The sequence below is a fragment of the Plecotus auritus genome, assembly GCF_963455305.1.
Source record: "Plecotus auritus genome assembly, chromosome: 11".
NCBI classification, from domain to species: domain Eukaryota; kingdom Metazoa; phylum Chordata; class Mammalia; order Chiroptera; family Vespertilionidae; genus Plecotus; species Plecotus auritus.
In genome coordinates, this window is record NC_137777.1 from 46,624,672 (window position 1) to 46,645,901 (window position 21,230).

Sequence of the window (21,230 nt, forward strand, 5' to 3'; positions counted from 1 at the left end):
AATGTGTGTGCATGTGTGAATGTGTGTGCATGTGTGTGATTCTAAGGAAGTCACATACTATGAGGGTGTTTCAGAGTTTAAGAAACTAAGGTACAGAGAGGTTTTTAACAGTAATGTCAAGGACACTGCATTGGGAAAACTTCATGTAGCAAAAGAATAATTTAAAAGAGGTCAAAGAGGATTTTCATGTTATTTTCTTGAGAGGTGGGGCAGACCCAAACTTTATCAGCTTGGGTCCCGGAACCACTTAAAGCAGCCGCGGTCAATGGTTAGATAAGTAAGCCAAGTGCCATGTGAGCTGCCTGAGTGCGCCTGTCCATTAGTGAGCCTTAGGAGATTACCCCAGCATCTTTCTCACAGCGTTTGTGGGCCTTGGTCCTCCTGCTCACCAGTCAGAGGAGGAGAGCCGAAGGCCAAGTTAAAACCTAAAAGAAACTACTGATAGTAGTGAAGCTGGTAATATAGGACTTTCCTTTCTTTTTTTTTGGGGGGGGGTGCTTTGAGCTAGAATTGCTCATGTGTTTTCTCACATGTATGTTCATAGTCTTTAACCAAAGGCTTCCTTTGTCATAACCCTTGAGATTCAGAACTAGAATTTTAAAAGGTTGACCAGTTCTCCAAGCCACAGCCACCACAGCTCTATTATATCCAAGGCAGCATCCAAAAGCTGCAAACAACACAGGCTTTAAGAAGAAATGGCCAAAGAGGAGAGACCTCCAAATTGCACTAAAGATTTCAGTGGTAGAGCCAGCATCTTCCCCAAAGCCGACTTGCCGGGTTTCCCACCGTGTTTCATCTTTCACACACTCTGATCCTGTTTCGCCAAGTTCTTCTTCCCAGCCTCCCTTTATCAGGAAGTCCCCCTCCAGCACTCAGTAGAAAGCATCAGAATAGAATGGTCCAGGCTCTTCATCACCAGAGTGGAGATAAAGAGCTGACTGCAGCTCTCCCTGCCAGGTCGAGCTGGGCGGCCCTGCTTACCCTGGTAATCTGAATGTTGTTCAGCTGTTGCTGCCAGTGCAGAATCGTCTCCATTCGGTACACCCACATGTTAATGTTCCCGACCAGCACGCACTTGCCGACTCTTTGCACCAATGTGCACAAGGACGTGTAGAGGGTCTGCAGTAGTTCCCTTATTAGTCTAATGTTCTGCTGGTCTTCAAGGACTTGGGTGGGGAGGAAAAAAAAGAAATAATAGTGAGGCTACTGGAACACCCTACATTGTATAAGTGGGCCTTTCTTCTTCTGTATTCTGCTCGTGTTACCAGGGTACGGCCTCTGGGGATATGGTTTTCTTTCTGCTTGGCCAAGCTTCTGCACTCGAGGTTACTGGGTAGAGTTTCCATTATCTAGGTCCCTCTTTGTTCTAGTCTCCCTAGTTTTCTACAAAGACTCTTTCTTGTTCATTGTTCCACCCACCCCAGCGGTTCACCTGACCTGAAAGCAGTTGCTTTTGCCTAGCTGTGCCATCCCTTTTAGATGGTTGTTGGTAGGAGCATATGGGAGTTGGGAGCATGGGTTCTAATCCCGTATGGATGACTCTTGGTGTGATATGGACAAATCACTCTTTTCATGGGCCTCAGTTTCCCCATATGTACAATGGGGGGAAAAAACCTAAGATTCCTTTTAGCTCCAAGAGCCCAGGAATCTCTTCTGCCTTGTACACAGCTCAATTTTCTAGGGATGTGGGCTCCAGAGGCTTGGTATCCAAGGTGGGGACATGTGTGGACCCTGAGAAAACCAAGAGGCTTATGGCCCGGTAGATGAGTTCAGTGAAAGGACAGGAGGGGGATGCTCTTACTCTTTGCCATGGCCAGGAGTGGTGCCTCTTTCTCATTTGGGATCTGAGATGCATCTGGAGTTATTCATTTCCATCCACTCACATTCCCCTAAACCTAATGACATGTCCACTCTGCTGGAAAATCCATCTGTCCATCCCCATGCCTATAAAAAGGGGTGAGAGAGTGAGAGAGAGCTCACCTTTCAGTACCACTTTTTCCAAAATGTTCATGAAGTTCTTTTGGGCAATGCCACTCAGGGATGTGAGCTGTGACTTTGCTATCAGTTCCAACAGCTGTGGGTAAAAATAGAAGTTGCCAGGCTTAGAATACAGAGATATTTTTCTCCTCTAATCTTTGCTTTTGAGTCACATGACACGTAGATACAGACTGACGGGGAGAGATAAACGGCAGGCAGGGCCACGATGCAATAAAAAGCAGATGCTCAAAGAGAAAGACAAATGGGGGTAATTCAAAACCCAAGAATCAGACTGAATATTTAATTGCTTTTTTTTCTTTTACATATAAAGAGTTTGGCTGCAGCCGGGGCTAATTCATTCTGCTTGTCCTACTTCAGCAAGTGGAGCTGATGTACTCTGAAGGGAACAAAACCGCCTATGACCTGCGAATGTCTGAGTTCCGTATAATCACTCCAAGCAGGAATTCTTTACCCGCACGTGAACTTCTTCCCTCCTGGCATTGACTGCTTGCAAGGCACCTAAATGCTCATGTTCACCTTTCCCGGGCACTTTCCACGGAAGTGGCCATTCTTACCAGGATATCTCCTGCGTATGCAGCATTCAATGAAAATGCCTATTAATTAGACTCTTTCATTGCACTTAACTTTTTGTAGAAAGAGTCCAATCACTGGAAGAGAGAGAAGTTCAGGGATATAGAGTATCTATTGCTAAGCGGCTAGGATCTTTGCAGCTCTAGGTTTAGGTTCAAGTCTTGGTTTGACTCCTTATTGTCTCTGTGATTGTGAGAAAATTACTGAATTTCTTGGTGCCTCAGTTTCCTCATCTGTACTACTAATACTTAGAGTCCCCAAGGTTGTTGAGAGCTTTTCACAAGGGCATGCATATAGAGCCCTGAGCAGAGTGGCTGGCATTAATTAGGTGGGAAATAAAGGTGAGTTTGTTCATTAAAGAAGTATGTCGCATTCCTACCCCCGCCATGATCACCAATTAAGAATAGAGATAATAACTTAAGTTGGTCCACCCTCAGCCCAATCTTCCTTCCCTTCCATAGCAAGATTCTTTACAGATGTGGAAAGATTTTTTTAAAAATTCAAAGATTCTATTGTTGAAAAGTGAAACTGCAGACTGGAGTGACCCATTTCACAGATGGGCAAAGGGAGGCTTGAGAAACTAAACCTTACCAATTACTCTACACGCAGTGAGAGGCCTTGGCAGAATCCTCATCACCCTTCATGCTTTCACAGAGTCATCAACAAAAGAGGTTGATGTAACGTGAAAATAATTTACCAGAATCCAACAGGCCTCAGGAAAAACTAACTAGCCTTAGTCTTAAAAAGTAAACTAGACATAGAGAACCAAGATCTTGGCTTCATTTGAAAGCTTGAATCACTGCTCCTCGGAAACTTTCCAGGGGAGTTTCATCTCCTGGCCAGGCCCCAACCGAACTTTCCTTCAGATCAGTAAACACTGGCTATGACACTGTGCTGGGTGCTGGAATCAAGGCTGAGGAACTAGCTAAGTGACATTCTAAAAATTGGGCCGCAGAGGAGAACTGAAACGTTTGGATCCAAGTCCCAAAGCAATTCAAAGAACCTCTGCTTCCAAAGCATTTGTTTAAAAATTCTGTCCCCATGGAGCCCCTTGGGAGCCTGTCAAACCACATACAGGCTTTTAATTTCCTGAGCATAACTTTAAGTTCAAAAATAAAAAACAAAAAGAACCACCCCCAAAGCTTTCCTTCCCTGCCTGGCATCTATCTCTCTCACACATGCAGGCACAGACGCCGTCACCTGACTGGGAGAAGGCGCCTAGGAAAGGCAGCGGCTGGTTTGTTAAGATTAGTACTGGTGACCCAAGGTCGGAAGTCAGGAGCTGACCAAGTGGTCACTGAGAGGCAAGAATTCAAAACGTCCATGGGCAGTGGCCACCCTGGATGCCCTCTGCCTGTCTGGCTCAGCTCTGTCACCAACCAGCACGTGACAGGCAAAAGAGGAGTGAAAAATGGCACAGAGAGACTGGCCAAACCTTCATTTATCTCCCGGACCAACAACAAGATTCAGAAGGCCAAGCGATGGTCTATTAATACCCTGAGGCTCACATGACCAACACAAAGCATGATGAAAGAAAACAAAGCCTTGAGTCGTTCTTGGAAGGGCAGTCGGCTGTGTGACTCATAGGGGTGAGGGGATGGGAGGTGGGTCAAGGGGGTGGGAGGAGGGCGGGCAGAGCTTGGTCTGGAATCCATCCCAAACTGAGTCCATGTGACTACCATCTCATGAGGGTATCACTTTTAGTTTTGTCTAAAAATGTGCCAATCACAAGGACAAGAGTGATCTCAGAGCTATGACTGTGCATTTGAGGGAAAAGAAAAAACCCTTTGGTCTAACTGAAATGATCTCTAAGGAAGAGAAGGAATAGAGCAGCCAAAATTTGTCCATCGACAGCAGAATGACATGTTCACTACGCTGTGTTTAATCCTATCTTAATGGAAAGTCCTTCTTTTCACCTCCAGGGCAGCTTTGGGGTCAGGAGGAGACCTAGATTCTCTAGCTGGGTGACCTTTCCATCTGTCATTCATTTAGCAAGTGCTTTTTGAGTGGCAACTCTATCCTGGTGGTATGGTAGGTGACGTGGACATGGAAATACAGACGCATGATCCTTACACTCATGGAGTTTACTGTCGAGTCTATGATTCAAGTCATTTAACCTCTCAGAACCCCAGTTTCTTCATTTCTAAAATGGAAATAGAAGGACTACTTACATCATAGGGTTGTTATGAGAATTAAATGAGATGAATATGTAAAAAACCCACTGTAAACGAAATATAAGACAGTATTAGTATTATAAGTTATTATTTCTTCCCCTTCCAAACCCCAATCTTTTAGTGAAGTTTAAAGTTGATGTCAGGATTAGCAAACTTTTTCTGTAAAGGGCTGGATAGTAAATATTATAGTCTTTCTGGGTCATATGGTCTCTATTGCAACGACTCAGCTCAGCAGTTGCATGAAAGCAGCTGTGGACAATATGTAAATGAGCAGGTGTGGCTGTGTTCCAATAAAACTTTATTTACAAAAACAGGTGGGGGGACCATATTTGGCCCTTGCATCCTAGTTTGCCAACTTCTGCCGTATATATCATAGAGTTCAAGAGTGAGGGCTGCAGAGCCAAACTGCCTGCCTCAGTTTCCCCATCCACAAAACATGCATAATAATATTTCCTATCTCAGAGTTGCTGTGAAGATAAAATGTGTTCATAAAGCACTCATAATAGGGCCTGGTACCAAGAATATACTCAATAAATTATTATTATTATTATTTTTTAAAATATTTTATTGATTTTTTTACAGAGAGGGAGAGGGAAAGAGTTAGAAACATCGATGAGAGAGAAACATCGATCATCTGCCTCCTGCATACCCCCTACTGGGGATGTGCCTGCAACCAAGGTACATGCCCTTGACCAGAATCGAACCTGGGACCTTTCAGTCCGCAGGCCGACACTCTATCCACTGAGCCAAACCGGTTAGGGCTCAATAAATTATTATTATTATAATACAGAGAATATTACTAGGTAAAATTATTGTTGGTTTAAAGACTTTTAGAACTCTATTTCAATTTTACGTATTGTCAACCAACTGCTTAAATGCTTTCAAAATTTTAATATTCCTTTATGTCATTTTTATTTTGTTTGTGATACATTTAATATCTCCCTCTCTGTTAATAAAAGTTAATGTTGATACATTTTATGACTTACATAGGTGCATCTACCATGAAGTCTTATTTAGCTAATAATAATAAAGGATGTTTATTACATGACAGTAACTGTGCTGAGCACTTTACATGTGTGATCTCCTTTAAGCTTCAATGGTAACCCAATGGGGATGGGTTCTCCATTTGACAGTAGAGGCTACTGCAGCTCAGAGAAGTTATGTAGCTCACCTAAGACATACCAGCAGTAGTAAGTGATGGAGCCAGCACTTGAGCCCAGATATGTCTAACAGAAGACATGTATTTTGATAGCTTCAAAACTTCAGTTTCTCAAGGCCAATCAAATTTGCATCTAAACTTTACTCTAAAATCAGTAGTAATGCCATGTATGGTTATGTTCTGGGAAACAGAGTCTGGAAATTTTATATCAATATGACCTTGTGACAGGTAATCAGCTTTTAACATTAAGGGAGAAATAATACCCAGAAAGTGTTAATAACACCTTTATTAGCCTTGGGTAAACCTTTTAGACCCATTTTTCATATCAGCATGAAAAATAGGCCCAGAACCAACAAGTAGGTAGTACTGTGTGAAATTCATGGTCAAGAGGACAGGATTTATTAATTTCTCTGTCAAGGGAGCTATGTGCCTAGGAGAGTAGAATTGTATTTAGCCATTGATTTACCAAGATGGCTTAGCCAACTGGATTCTTTGCCACAAGAGAACAGGAGAGTGGAGGAAAATGTCTTGTTTGGAAGTGGCTGTTGGTTTCTGCTGGGCAGATTTTAGCCCAGGTGCCGGGTATTTGTGGCTGTGTTTAAGGAGAGGCAGGAGGGCGGAGGGGGAGGAGGAGGACAGTTCTCGGCTCCTCCTGAATTCCATGGTGTCATCACCGTGTGGGTTGTGGGGTATGTAGCATGATTTGCAGCGACTAGCTGTGCAGTAACAGGGATGGTTCTGGCCACCGGAGGAAGGGAGGGTGGTCACCGCATAACAAAACCACATCCTGCCCCTGTGCTTTGGCTCATGCTCGTTTGGACATGTAGGAGAAAATTCTAGTTGCAAGCAACAGCATCTAGCGAATCTCGGAGTGGGTATCACCCACACTTTGAAGATAAATGGGCAGAAAAGAGATTTCCCTCCTACCTCACGTTACCCACAGAAAAAGCAGGTTTCCTCTCTTCTCTTCCCTTCAGTTTATCTTTAACCAATAAATCAGCTCATGTCACTTCTCTGCTTGAAACCCTCAAATGGCTTCCCTTTGCATTAAAAAAAATCCAATCTCCTTCCCATGAATGGCAAGGTCCTCCCTGAACTGGTTCTTGCTCCTTCTCCAGCCTCATTTTGCACAGTGCTTCCCCAGTTCGTTCCGCTCTGGCCACACAGCCTGCCATAGGTTCCCCAAACAGGCTCATTCCCACCTCCCAGCCTTCGCCCTTGCCTGTCTTCACGTGCTGGCTTCATCCTACCTCTCAGGTCTCAGTTCAAATGTCACCTGCCCAGAGCCGCCTTCCCCCACCATTCTATAATGGAAACCTCCCAGTAGCCATCTTTGTCTTACTATGGTTTCATTGTTCTTCATTGTTCCATCTTATACATTTCTGACATGATCTTGTTTACTTACTTACTAATTGTTTAGTTAGGATCTGAATCTCAAGACAGCAGGGATTGTTCTGTTTATCCCTCTACCCCAACCTGGCACATGGTAGGTGCTCACCCAATATTTGTTTGTTAATACATTAGATTAGAATCAAGGAGTGTTATAGTTGGGAGGGACCTGGGAAACAGTATACCCAAATTCCTCCTGCTCTACAGGAGGTGGCTCCTCACGATGGTCAAGTGACACAATCAAGGTCAACGGTAGATGGTCTGAATTGTCAGGCTGGTATCCATATGGGGTCTGGTCCCAGACTGATGCCCCACCTCTCCCCTCTACTTACAATGCAAACATATCACAGATACTTTCCAGTAGGGGAAGGAGCTGCGATCTAGAGGGACACTAAATAACTGGGGCTTCAGAAGCATCAACAAAAAATAGCAGCTGCCTATTAGTTTGAAACAAAACCACACCAAGCTTAACCATCAGGCTATTGCCCAAGTACAGTCCATTTTGCACAGACAATTAAGAACATAATTTATCCCCAAATCCCTTCATCTCCCATGACGGTGTGCTCCGCGCTTTGAATTCTAAGTCTGATTGGAAAACATGCCACAGGATTATCAAAGGTAGAAAAGTAGCTTCAAGAAAGCCCCTGCCATTTCTCACATGCCCAGTACCCCTGCCGGCTGCCCACAGGAAGATAATGTTTCTTGCAATAAACTCCTGGTTACGTCAGGCAATGCCTCTGCCTGCACCAAGTGCTCTGTACTTTATTTAATGGATAAATAAAATTGAAAACAAGTTAAAAACCTGGAAAGTTTTGTCCTGACTTTGAGCTTGAACACTGACAAGCTGGAAGAGGGAAACTTTTCAGCTACATTAATAATCTGCAGGCATGTCAAGACTGGGTAAATATTATTTGCAAGTGAAACATCTCTCTAACTGAGGGCGTTAAGATCCTAAGAAGGAGGGCCAAGTTTACACGGATTAATTGTATTCTCAGCCGAGAGAAACTTGCCTCTGCCTTCCATCCATCCAGATATTTTTGAACTTGCAATGGCATCCTGCTCTCTGTTGCATCAGTCTGAGCAGCTCTGTTTGACTCAATGACCCTGCTTAAGTTGGACTCCCCGTCTACTCCAGCGCCCCTCACCTCTACCCTCTGATTCTATGAGGTTGGATGTCACATGGCCCTCAGCCCCTCGCCCACCATCACTCCCTTCCACTCCCGTTCTTTCCCATCTCAGGCTTCTCCTCAGGACATTTGTCCTTGCAAAGCCTTCCACCTTCCTCTGCACCTGGCCATCTTTCAAGGAAGGAGACACTCAGGTTCTGCCTCTTCCAAGATGCTGTCTCCAGTGCTCCCCTCTCCATGCTGCAAACAGGACCAGACTCAACTTGCCACTTCAGTAGCTGTACCCTGTTCCCCAGAGTAGCCCAGAAGCTCCTGACAAGCAGGGGCCAGGTCTTACATGATTCTCAAATGGCTATGGCAACGCTAGGGATATGGTTATGGGTTTAATACAGTTTAGGGAGTCGAAAGCATTCGCCCCAAACAATTAGCTAGGTAGGGGGACCTAGCAGGAGGATGCTAACTTCTGGCCAGTGCAGAGCTCTTTCTTTAGTGGACTCCAGGGGCCTTCGGGTCCTGGGTCACAGATACGTAAAATAACCCTCTGTCCTACCCTCAATCACAGCAACTCAGAACGAATGCTCTCAGGGGCCTCCCTCCATGAATGGGAGAAAAGTCTGCTGAACAGGCACTTAAAACTCCGCTCACCTGTCCGGTGTAGCATAACCCCTGTATTGCGCACCTGGATTAGCCTAGAAACCTAGGTAGACTTTTAGTCTAACATGTATTTCTGGACCTGTGGTGGGATATGTTTAGATTCTGAGTCCTCAAGAAAAACGTCATACAAAAAATGGGCACACCTTTGATCCAGCAGTCTCCAAAGTAGGATGGGAAAGAATTTTTAAAAATCAATCTGTATATTTTATTTCATCTTTAATTTCCATTTTTGAGAGTTTTCTGATGCCTGTAATTAGGACCCTGAAGATAATAGTAACAGCAACAACGGATACCATGTACCAGGCACTGTTTGAATGCCTTTTACTTGTTTGTATTCAGTTTAGTTCTCACAGCAACACAATGGCAGACACCACTATCAGCACCTTCTAAAGGTATGTGATTTGCAAGCTGAATTCATGAGTATACGTACATTGACAGCACATGTTTTCAGTACTTATTTACTGTTAGGAGTCCGTGGTCAAAGATACCACTGTCTCATCTGTCAGCCTTCCCCTGTTTCTTTGGGTGCCCCCACTTCTGTGGGAACCCTCCTACTTCTGCAATGACTCCTGTGGTTATGTGGGCACCCTCACTTCTTCAGGTAGCCCCCCACTTCTACACGTGCTTCCTCACTTCTGTGGTCATACCTCATGTATGTGAGTGTCCCCACTTCTGTGGGCTCCCAGACACAGCAGGTTCTGCTTACCTCAATGCTTATTCCGACTGAGGTGGCCAGGAATTCCAAGAGACGCAGACTTGGTCCTGGGAAATCACTAGCAGTCTGATGGGCACTCACTGCTGGACAGCCCTGTGCCCTCGCTGATGGGGCCCTGCAGTGGGTTCTCACGATTCCCTACCATTTCTGTGAGCCATTTTTAAATGGGCTCATGGCTTTTCGATTTTGACTCTGTTGCCATCGAGGGCTGGACACCTTCCCTTCATCCCAGCTTCTCAGTCGCAATGGAAAAAGATACCATCAGTTTTAAGATCCAAGAGGCAGAGGCCACTCTCCATCCAAGGGAGGCCAGCCACCGAGTGTGTGCAGCACTAAATCCAAGGTCACAGTGGCAGAGGGGCTGGCTGCCCATGCACATCACGCCCCACCAGGGGCTTGGCAACAGCAAGCCCTTAATTAAAGGCATTGGGTTTGCATTTGAGTCATGGTGCCCTATTTCAGCCTTTGTTTGCCAAACCGCCAGTCAACTTAAACTGAAACATGTTTTTGGAAGAGACTTTCAGGAGGGGGTAGGAATGCATAAGTTGCTGGAAATATCCAAATGGACTTGGGGTAGTAATACAGGGACAGAATAAGAACAAGCATGGGTTTAGGCTGTGATTCTCTGCTGCAGAGGGACAGAGAGGGGACAGCTTTCGCTTGTCCTTCCTGATCCGCTAGCTATGGGGGTTAGTTCATCCCAGTCAGGAAACTGGTAGGCAGGTTTCTCCAGGACCTTCCTGGTCTGCACATGGCATCTGTGGTGACCATCGACGTGGTCACAGTCTCATTCTATAGAGAGAGCTGGGAGGACCAGGTCAAAGGCCATCCTGACATTAAAGCATCCCGTGTGCCTGCCTCACTGTCTATTTAAAAACCTAGTGTGCAAAATATACCATTTGGGCCCCCAAGGAGTTCCTGAGCTGGTTTGCAAACTTGAAAACACACTGGGATCACGTGGTGGATGCATTTTCATAGCCATGCCGGGCACCACATCAGCTAATGCCATCAGCCACAGCTGAGGTGGCCTTCTGTAGACCACTTCGCAGGTGACTCTAACACGCAGCCAGGGTTGGGGCCACAGTCACAGCAGGCTCACTTCATGGAGCCACGGGAGTGCAGTCTCTGAACCCCTCCCAGTTTACTGGATCCTCACTTTCTCCGGACCCTGGGTGAGTCAGTCAGCACTTCCCTCCTGTGGTTACCCCAGTGTGAGCCCCACCACCAGCCCAACTCCTGGGATCCTCTCTAGTCACGCCCCCACAAGGGGAATTTCCAAAATGTGTCTGTCTTGAGGCATGGTGTAAACAATTTTTTAAAAAGTGACCATTCATAAACGAGTAAGTTGCTGCTTCTAAAGACTTTAAATCATCTTTAAAACTCACAGTCAAAATAGCATTCAAGCCATTGGGTGTGTGTGGGGAAGGGGATAATGTCAACAGGTGTAGCTTGAATTCAGTTCGGGTACAAATGCCATTTATATTAAAAAATATAAAACCTCTGCAATTTATATTTAAAATGTTTGGTTCCAAAATTTCCACAAATTCCTGTGCTGACTCATAAAAATCATATCATTCTGAGATAGCAGCGCTGGCCATCTCTTTGCTTCCCTCTGCCTCTCTTTTTCTGGAGATGGCAGCCAGCATGAACACAACATATTTAAAAAATGGACTTTGCCTTTAAAGAGAATAAAACAATTTTTTAAGGCCCTCAAAGTTGGTTCAGCTTCTTACTGGAACTAAGAAATCGCTGCAGCATCAAGAAACCATTAGGTCAAAGTAGTAAATGGGGAGCAGATACTGGCAAGCCACTTCGCAAAGTTGGTTTAAGGATAAGAAGAATATATGAGAAGTGTATTGAGTTCCTCAGAAGAAAGCCTCAAAATGCAGTGCCTGTCATTAAACTGTTTTAAGCTCTTCATAAAAATAACATACTATTTCTCAAATTACAGAGGGCTCTGACAGTGAAGGGGAAAAAAAGATTGTTCTTTCCAAAACAGTAATATTTTTCCACTACTTCGGAACCTAACAACTCTGAACGCATTGGGCAGTTTCTCTAACGTCAAAATTATTTAAGAGAAAGTGCTCATGAGACAGTTTGCAATTACACACTATCAGACACAAGTTCTTCGTGCTGAGTCCTAATCAACTGCAAGATCTCCTAGTTAACTATTATTTTTAAGGTAGAAAAAACATTTTTATCAACTTAACAATGAATATCAGTAGCTGACTTTGCATAATAGTTTCTGGTCCGCAGAATATTTCCATATATAATGCATTACTGGGTTTCACAGCCACCCTGTGCAGCGGAGGTTATTCTGAGTCCCTCTTACGAAGGGGGAAACTGAGTCTTGGAGAGGCTGAAACAGTGAAGGTGGTAGGAGCTTTCAATCCTCTGACCCCGGGCCATTTTACTGACAGTCCTCTGCTTACATAAAACTTACTGTGGACTGCGCTGGTTTCAGATCCTCATTTTGTACTTATGTAACTTCATGACCTTGGAAAATTCACTTTATCTTGCTACACCTCCATTTGTTTATTTTTTAAAATATATTTTTATTAATTTCAGAGAGGAAAGGAGGAGAGAAAGAGATGAAAACATCAATGATGAGAGAGAATCATTGACTGGCTGCCTCCTGCACGCCCCACACTGGGGATCGAGCCCGCAACCTGGGCACGTGCCCTGACCACAAATTGAACCATGCCCTCCTGGTTCATAGGTCGATGCTCAACCACCGAGCCACGCCTGCTGGGCTATACCTCCATTTGTTTAAACAGAGATAATAAAAGTACCTACACTTTGTAGGGTTATTGAAAGGATAAAGGAGGATAATGCACGACTGCATGAAACAGATTTTCTCTGTTGTGATCCTTTCTGTAATTCTGTTTCTTGTGAAAGGAATAACAGGTGGGAAGGAGAACCATCTGAAAACTGGTCATGTTGCTGACCAGTCTGTAATGAAGACACCAGATCTGGGTGTCTGGCTCCAACACTGAGGGGATGGAAACTATTCATATTCTTAGCAACAGTGTCCAGATCTTCCTGGCCTGTCTCCAGCCAGCCTGCACTGGGCTGCAGGCCTCAGTGACCTCCCTGAAGTGACAGAGTCACACCGAATGACACGAACGTTTCATCGAGACGGGCTCCTATTTTCAACACCTCTGGATTGGAATAAGGGCTCAGCTGAAGAGTGGACAGATCTGCTCATGTGGCCCCGGCTCAGCTCAGAGCTCCTCCCTCTAAGGAGGCCTGGGTTTTCATCAGGTCAGCTGGGACGGCAGCCCTGCATCTGCCCAGATGACAGGTGAACGATCCGGGCCTCAAGGGGGCCTGAATGTCATCGCTCTGGCTGAGCCTTTGCAATCATCTGACTCAATGACATGGCACGGAGGAGCACAACAACCCGGGAAGAAGAAAATAAAAACCAAACCTACCGACGCCCATGTTCCCTCCTACTCCTGAGCCTAAAATCCAAACGGCTGCTACCTCCGAGGCGGCACCACTGACAAAAACGCACAATAATAAACCAGTTAAGAAGAAGCCCTGACTTGGAGGTCGTGGTTAGACTTACTAGTACTTGCTTTTCTATCACCATCATTGGTATTTCGCGACATCTCATTAAAAACAAAGGGAAAGCAACTGACCCCGACAGGTAGTTTCGGGTAAACACAGGACTGACTACTGTTATCATATGAGGGTGGAGGTGAGAGGGAGTCGTGGGAAAGAAGCACTGAGGTGCTTTGAACTCATCCAGTGTTGTGTTTGGAACCCAGAAAGCCTTGGGGCAGCTGCACTGGGACAAGGACTTGGACAGTGGGAGCAGGCAGAGGTGCAGAAGGTTTTTAAAACCAGCCAATGCTTGCTGACTGCTCAATTCTCTCTCGCTAATGTTGCTGGCTGCAATGTGCTCCCTTTTACCCATGGGGGCTGGGAGTGGCTCACTAGGTATCCTGGCATTCCATCTGTCCCCTGTCCTCTATCGGGGCCCATCTCAGGGACACCCTAACAATCCACATAGGAACTTGAAGTACGTTGGGAAGGGGGAAGTTGAGGAGTCCATTTCTGCTTTCCTCCATGTTCTCAGGGTCTTAACAAGTTACTTCTTTGGGGAAACTACTTGTAGACAACCCGGAGAGACAATTCAACTTGAGAGAGAGGCTGGGTCAGCCTTCGGGTTCCTGGGACTTACCCGGACGACGTAGTTAAATCTTCTGGAGTCCAGAATGGCGGTGGAGAAGTCCAGCCTGTTGAAAGCTTCCCCCAACGTGCAATAACCATGGCGCTGAACGTGAGAAGAGGGATGCGGAGGTTATTCCGGAACAATACACCCAGACTGGACAGAATACACTTGGTGCTTGTCCTAGGTAACCATGACCATTTCCTCCTTTCTTGTGCCATGACATGCCTTTTCTGGGAACCCCCCGAGAGCCACAAATATGGGGGTAGTGGAGCTGACAGCTGCTCCGGTCAGTGACTCACAGGTTAATACCCCTCTTCGTGACTTGAACCATCTGGGCCCTTGTTCCCTGCATGGAGTATCCAGGGAAATTCATAAGTAGCTGCTCATCAAGGAAAGGCTAGGAGCTGGATGTGTGATGTGTGAGATGGTGGCAGTTGCTTCAGGGAAACATACTCCTGGGAGGAGCAGCAGACCTACCTGCCAACTCTGCCTGCTACCTTGCCTCGCATCGCCAGTACTTTTCTCAGTCTGATCATCAGAAGGGTTTTTAAGGGTTCATGAAGAAGCAAAAAGTTTTGGCCCAGCAGGTGTGGCTCAGTGGTTGAGCACTGACCCGTGAACCAGGAGGTCATGGTTCCATTCCCCGTCAGGGTGCATGCCAGGCTACGGGCTCAATCCCCAGTAGGGGGTGTGCAGGAGGCAGCCGGTCCATGTCTCTCTTTCATCAATGTTTTTAATCTCTCTATCCCTCTTCCTTACCCTCTCTCTAAAATAAATGAAAACATATTATTTTTTTTTTAAAAAAAACAAGTTTTGATCTTTGACCTACAAACCCATAAGGAACTGGGAGTAGAGAGCCCTGACTCATAGTCCCAGCTCAGCTCTGGGTATCTAGGTACATCACTGACCCTTCGGGGTCTCATATCGCAGAGGGAACCAATGACAGAAAGTCCATCATCCTCTCCTACTGCCTTGTATCCTAGTTGTCTGAGCACATAATGCCTGTGCAGAGAGAAAGTATGCACAAAGGGTTATATAAAGTGTCATGCAAGTGTGGTAATTACAGTCTTGTTCCCTTCTACATCTAGCTCGGTGCCTCACACGGATCAGGCAAAAACATTCTGCTCTATTTAGTGATTAGCTCTCCCAGGGCTAAAACTTAACTGAGCTGAAATCTAAAGAGATCTTAGAACAAAAAGGAGGCACTGTCTTCGGCTTCATAATATATTTGAGGTGGGCATCTTTATACATATTTTTACATATATTATCTTACTGAATGATTGGGGGGCGGCAACTAGTGACTTTTGCTTCTCTCTCTCTGGAGCCCTGGACTGTCATGGTTGGCTAGTTAGTGGGCTGCTGGTCACCATCACCCACACCCCAGAGGACAGTCATGATCTGAAATAACATTGTTGCTCAGTTTCCCCCCACTCTGTCGGGAAAGGCGTAAAGCTAAGCGTACTCTTCAATAACAGATGATGCTCACCTCTTTAGTACTTCCTTTGTGAACATAGATCCATTTTTCTTGGTGAAAATCTATAGAGACAATAAGAAAACATACCCAGTTTGAACATGCCCAAGATTTTAAACTTGTTTCTTTTTCATTTATCCCAAAGTGTAAAAAGTTTTGACAAAAAAAAAAAAAAGAAAAAGAAAATACAAAAACTCTACTGATAATCTAAGAGGCTGCAAATGCCCAATTTCTGCAGTGTGTAGATACTGGAGTTGTAATTTACTTTGTCTGAAGCACTCCAAATCTTTGATACTCTAATGTCTCATAGCTCCAAATTAAAAAAAAAATCTAATATCCAAGTACAAGTTCGTTTTATATGCCAAGCTACAACTTATCCAAGGTCATAAAAAGTAGAAATAAAACAGATAACATAAGGGAACCATGCAGTGCAGGTGGATTAAACTAAAGATCTGTAATTCCTGCTTATTAATAGAACTTTATACTCTCCTTTGATACTCACGTACAGCATCTAGAAGTGTTACTAATATTTATACAAGGAAAGAGGGAGAAACAAATCATTTTCAAAGCCTCAAAACAGTTCAAAATAAAAGTATGCGCTGGAATTGATTCAGCTGACTATATCGCTGTATCATAACTAAATTAATCTATGTCAAATATTAAGTGACAAGCAGGAAAAAAACACCCCAGCTAGCAACTGACTTTATAAACAAGACTAGAAAGAACACATTAATCTCGCTCGTAAAATGCACAGCCGGGTTTCTGAGTGCAAAGATCCCAGCGTCCTCCGTCAATGACAGTAAGCACCGAGGCAGATGTCTAACAAGAGTTGTGATGGTTCCCTTCCCCCTCCCCAAACCAACCATAACATCTTCCAACAGTGTCCTTACTTCAAACAAAGGGCTTACACTGAGTTTTGGTTTTGCAGTTCAGCATGTCCTTCTTTCTCTTCTTGGCCGCAACATCATAGTTGAGGCTGTTGAAAAGATTCTCCTTGTTGTATACTTCCTTGTTGCAGTAGCTAGGAAAAACAAGATGAGAGGAAGTGCTGTAACAGATATACTTTAACACGAGCTGTTTCCCTACGTAGCTTACTGGTTATAAAACACGCTTCTCAAACACAACAATAAAAATCCCTCCAAAGAGGTCTACCCAGGCCCAGACATCCCTCTTTTAGGATCAGATATTGTCACATCTCAGTGGAAGGCAGGGATGGGGGATTCTGCTGCTTTTGAATTCCCAACAGTGCCTGCCATTGTATTTGACACACAGCCCTGCACTCTCCACACAGGGAGTACAATATTACTTTAAGCAAAAAGGATGAATGGAGGGAATAGGAGAGGGGCAATCCCTGTAATGCACAATGCCCTTATTTTGCAAAAGCACCCACCCCAAGCTGTTTTTCAAAAAGACAGCATTCACCTACCACACAATTCTCCTGTTGGAAGTGCGCCCAAGCTGCTTTAAACTAGCATGCCTCTATAAGCCTTTAAAACGTGATCACATTTACAAAAACCCGACTTGCAAACTCCATTTCCGGGAGATGATTTGTGAACTGAGCTAGTTGTTTAGTTTTCATGTAATGGACTAACACCTGGCGTCATGTTGCGAGGTGAGGATCTTGGATCCTAAAGGAAACAAGCTGAGTTCACAATTCATACATTCATAAGGGCTGAAAAGACAGAACTGCCAATTCCCAGGTCACTGGAGGAATCACAGGGTCAACCTGGGTCACGTGGACTGTTCCCTCGTAGGCTGAGCCATCATTTGGGAGGACTGGACCGAGTTCTGACCTACTATACAATGTCCCTTCAAGGTCAATCTCTGCAGAGTTTCCACGGAAGGGAAGCAGGAGAAATACTGAGGTAGAATGGGAAGGTAGGTTCCCAACTCTCCAACTCCCATGGGGTATGTAGGTATATGCAAGGTGGGTTTTGGAATGCCAAGGAGTAAAACATAAATTAGGTTTAAAAAAAACTACACCACCAGTATATTAGAGTCCTTTACAATTCCCTGAGTTCCTCTGCTAAATTTAAAATGTGATTCGATTTATATCTTTTTTTGGACAAACACCGATTGAGTCAAATCAGACACATCTGTATTTTCTCCAATCTGTGGACATTGTGTAAATGGTAGAAAAGAGGGTTTGAAGCAAGTTCCAGTACCCTGTTGCTACAATGGTCTCTCAAATAGCACTTCAATGAGTACAATGAGTAACTTGCTAAAATGCTTGCACGTGACAATACCAACAATATACTCAGTGTGTCTAACTCATTGGGATAAGCTTGATGGATAGCCAATCGTTTGTTAATCTTCCCTCGCAAGGCCCTGCTTAATACCATTTACTGAGCTTCCTAATATCTTTAGCCTTCTCCTTTTCATTCAGAGAGTCAGGGTGTTTTTAGGTTTCAGAGAGATTGCTGTAGAAATGTCCTCGCTTGGAGGTACTTTCTCCCGCAAGCCGAGGGTGAATGTTTTGGGCCAGCTTTGTGTCACACATGAGTGTGTGTTTGTCCACTTGCAGCAGAAGAGGGGCAGAACAAAGGGAGGGCAGAACTCTGAGTCCTTAAAGCTAACTCAAGAAATTCCAATCAAGGTTGAGGAGAAGGGAAAATGGAAAGTCATTTGACTGATCCATGATGTACTAAGGCCGAGAACAGCTGGAAGCACACATGTACCACAAACAAGATCCTAGAGCTTAAATCCCACATATAAAACAAAGCTGTTTATTCTGAATCATACATGGAAGGTAGAGGAGAAAAATTTCAGAGCCCGGGCTATAGACTGTGACCTTTCCTTGGAAATTTTAAATATTTATATTTCACCTTATTCTTTTCTAGTTGAAAACATTCCTGGAAAAAAAAAAAATTCAAGCCCCTGCTTTCCTCAAGGAAATGACAATAACCTGCTCTAAGCCTGAGTGAGTCATTCCCAAGGCTCATTTCAGAAGAATCTGACATAACTGATGATGCTCTCTCACTGTAGAACGTAGAGAAGCTTGAACCAAAGCGGAAACTGTGTACTTTTCTCTTGGTTATTAGGTCCTGGGATCTCCCGAGGGAAGGTCTAGAAAGTATGGTTATGGGGTTTATTTATGATGCCTGCTTATATGTTTTCTTTAAGCAATAATATACTCAGAGACTATTTTGAGAGTTCAATTATGTCCATTTCAAGGATATGCAAAGCCAATGGGAAATTACAACAGAAAAAAAATTTTTTTTTAACAAGAATAGCCACCACCATTCTGGAACCCATTACATTTATTTTTTTTTTTTAAAAAAAGCAAAACTCTTGAAGGAGGTTGCTTGCTTCAATCACAGCCAGTAAGTTGCTATTTTGTAGTCACTTCTTACTATTGCTGATTTGTATAGGCACAGGCCTAGAATAAGAAAGAAGCCTCTCCCAGCCCTATAATATCACACATTCCAAGATACTTGAAGACAACTTTAGAAAAGGTGGAAAGATTTCAAAGTAAGATTGTTTTGGCAGCAGAGATAAAGGGAGGGGCAGAAAAGTAAAAGTCTTATTTCTCATTTGCAACAACAGGACATTTAAGTGGTGGCTGCTCTGAAGGGCTCAGTTGTAGATAAAGGCCAATGAGATGTCTATGCTCATTTGCCTCATTACATACCCAAATTGTCAAATGTATATGGTTAGTACAGGGACTGCATGGTAAAAAAAACCTGCTTAGTGTATAAAGCTCTCAGAACAGAGCCTTGCTCACAGTAAGCACTCATAAAAATCTTAAATATTATTTTTCTTTTCTTATGCCCTACTCATGGTAAACTTCCTGCTTCCTGGTTCAGCCTTGGCTACACTGGAAAGCAACATTAAACTTTTCAACTGCAGGCCTGGAGGCCTGGCTACGGCTCAGCTGAGATTACTCACCTGGGGGGAGTGAGGGTAGGGAGGGGGGTTGTTGGTGAGAACGGCTGTCTCAGGAGCCTCCACCAGCACTTCCTTGAAACATTCTTGGGTCACCCAACTCATTCTGAGCTCTTTTCTTGAATTTTAAGTGTGTCCCACCAAATTTTGTTTTGTTTTGAGATTTATTTATTTATTTATTTATTTATTTATTTATAGTTAATCCTCACCCGAGGATATTTTTATATTGATTTTTAGAGAGAGTGGAAGGGAGGGGGAGAGACAGAGAGAAACATCGATGTGACAGAGGCACATTGGTTGCCTTCCGCACTCGCCCTGACCAGGGCCAGGGATGAGCCTGCGACCAAAGTACATGCTCTTGACTGGAATAGAACCCGGGACCCTTCAGTCTGTGGCCCGACGCTCTATCCACTGAATCAAACCGGCTAGGGCTGTCTCACCAAATTTAACACTTGTCATTCCTTCTCTGTCTTGCATAGTTTCAACTTTTTGAGAAGGGGCCCTGCTTTAGATTTATCTGAAATCCTCCATGATCTCATTTCGGAGCACTTGGCAGCAGTGGGCTTTGTAACATTCAGCGGCTGGAGGAGGCCAGGGCCTCGGATCACAGAGAGCATGGCCAGCAGAGTCCAGAGAAGGTGCACTGGGCAGAGGAGCTGTGGTCCACACTGAACACTAGCCCCAGGCAGAAACACTCCCAGGGCACACTTCATCCCTGATCTTGTTGGGGCAGGCCACTGAGTGGGACCTTGAATTAGAGAAGTTACCAGGTCTGTAGTCCTCTGTTTTACAATGCTTCCCCCACCTCCCCTTTCCTTTTTGAAAGGGACTGCCTTTTGTTTTCTCCTAACAGGAGAGGCATTCAGCTTCACCTGTGTAGGCAGGCACTCAGCCCAAACCTGACATCACAGAGACACATCACTAAGACCGAAAACAGTGAGGATATTTGAGACTTTAAACTCAGGTCTCAGAAGGCCAACCTCTTTTAAGAAGTTGGCAGACTTCTCATGCTAAGTAAGGAAGGGATTGTTTACAATTGCTGGGGGGAAAAATACAGGACTCCACAAACAAACAGCCAGCTGCTTTGCTAGGAGCTACCAAATGATTCCTACACTCTGACTCATCCAAGAACCATAGGCAGTCGCTATATTGATCACCGGTTGTGATAATGACAGCAATGACAGCGAGTGCCACAGCTGTAGCTCAGAGGGTGTGAAATGGGAGGAAGGGAAGGAGACTCCGGAAGGGCTCTCAGTCTGGGTTTAACGTTTGTGCTAAGCTAAAACCATCTTCAGGTCTCCCATACGATGGAGAGAGAGGCACCACTGTTTACTGGGAAAGGAGAGTGATGCCACCTCATCTCTTGGAGCAGGTACAGTGGGAGTATTTATATGAACCAGAGGCTCTATTTTGAACCCTCTCCTGCTGAACCCAGTGGTCTGCTTCCCACTGAGGAGCATCCTGCAATTATATTTGGGTGAGTCACTGAGACATGGCTCTCTAGAAAGAATCTGGACTGTTTTGCAGAAATAAAGTACCAAAAATTAGATCATCATTCTGAGGAATGAGGAAGAAGGAAGGAATCTTCTCTCCAGGACAGAATAATTTAGGCATAACTGGTAACTTGAGTTCCCAAAAGACATAGTCTGGTGACAGCAGGTGATCTTTGTGTTTTTCTTTCTTTTTTTAAAAAATATATTTTTATTGACTTCAGAGAGGAAGGGAGAGGGAGAAAAAGAGATAGAAACATCAATGATGAGAGAGAATCATTGATCAGCTGCCTCCTGCACGCCCCCTACTGGGGATGGAGCCGGCAACCAGGGCATGTGCCCTTGACCGGAATTGAACCTGGGACCCTTCAGCCCACAGGCCCAGGCTCTATCCACTGAGCCAAACCAGCTAGGGCCT

General features: G+C 44.6%; 1 protein-coding gene across 1 annotated transcript in view; it reads right to left on the minus strand.

Annotated features, from left to right (window-relative positions):
* Positions 1-21,230, minus strand: part of FBXO32 (F-box protein 32) — a 35,894-nt gene that overhangs the window by 12,518 nt on the left and 2,146 nt on the right. Inside the window, exons 2-6 of the mRNA XM_080646356.1 lie at positions 16,346-16,458; positions 15,453-15,502; positions 13,976-14,068; positions 1,981-2,074; positions 982-1,166 (exon numbers count right to left, since the gene is read on the minus strand). Of these exons, the coding sequence (XP_080502482.1) occupies positions 982-1,166; positions 1,981-2,074; positions 13,976-14,068; positions 15,453-15,502; positions 16,346-16,458 (535 nt within the window). The remainder of the gene's footprint in view (positions 1-981; positions 1,167-1,980; positions 2,075-13,975; positions 14,069-15,452; positions 15,503-16,345; positions 16,459-21,230) is intronic.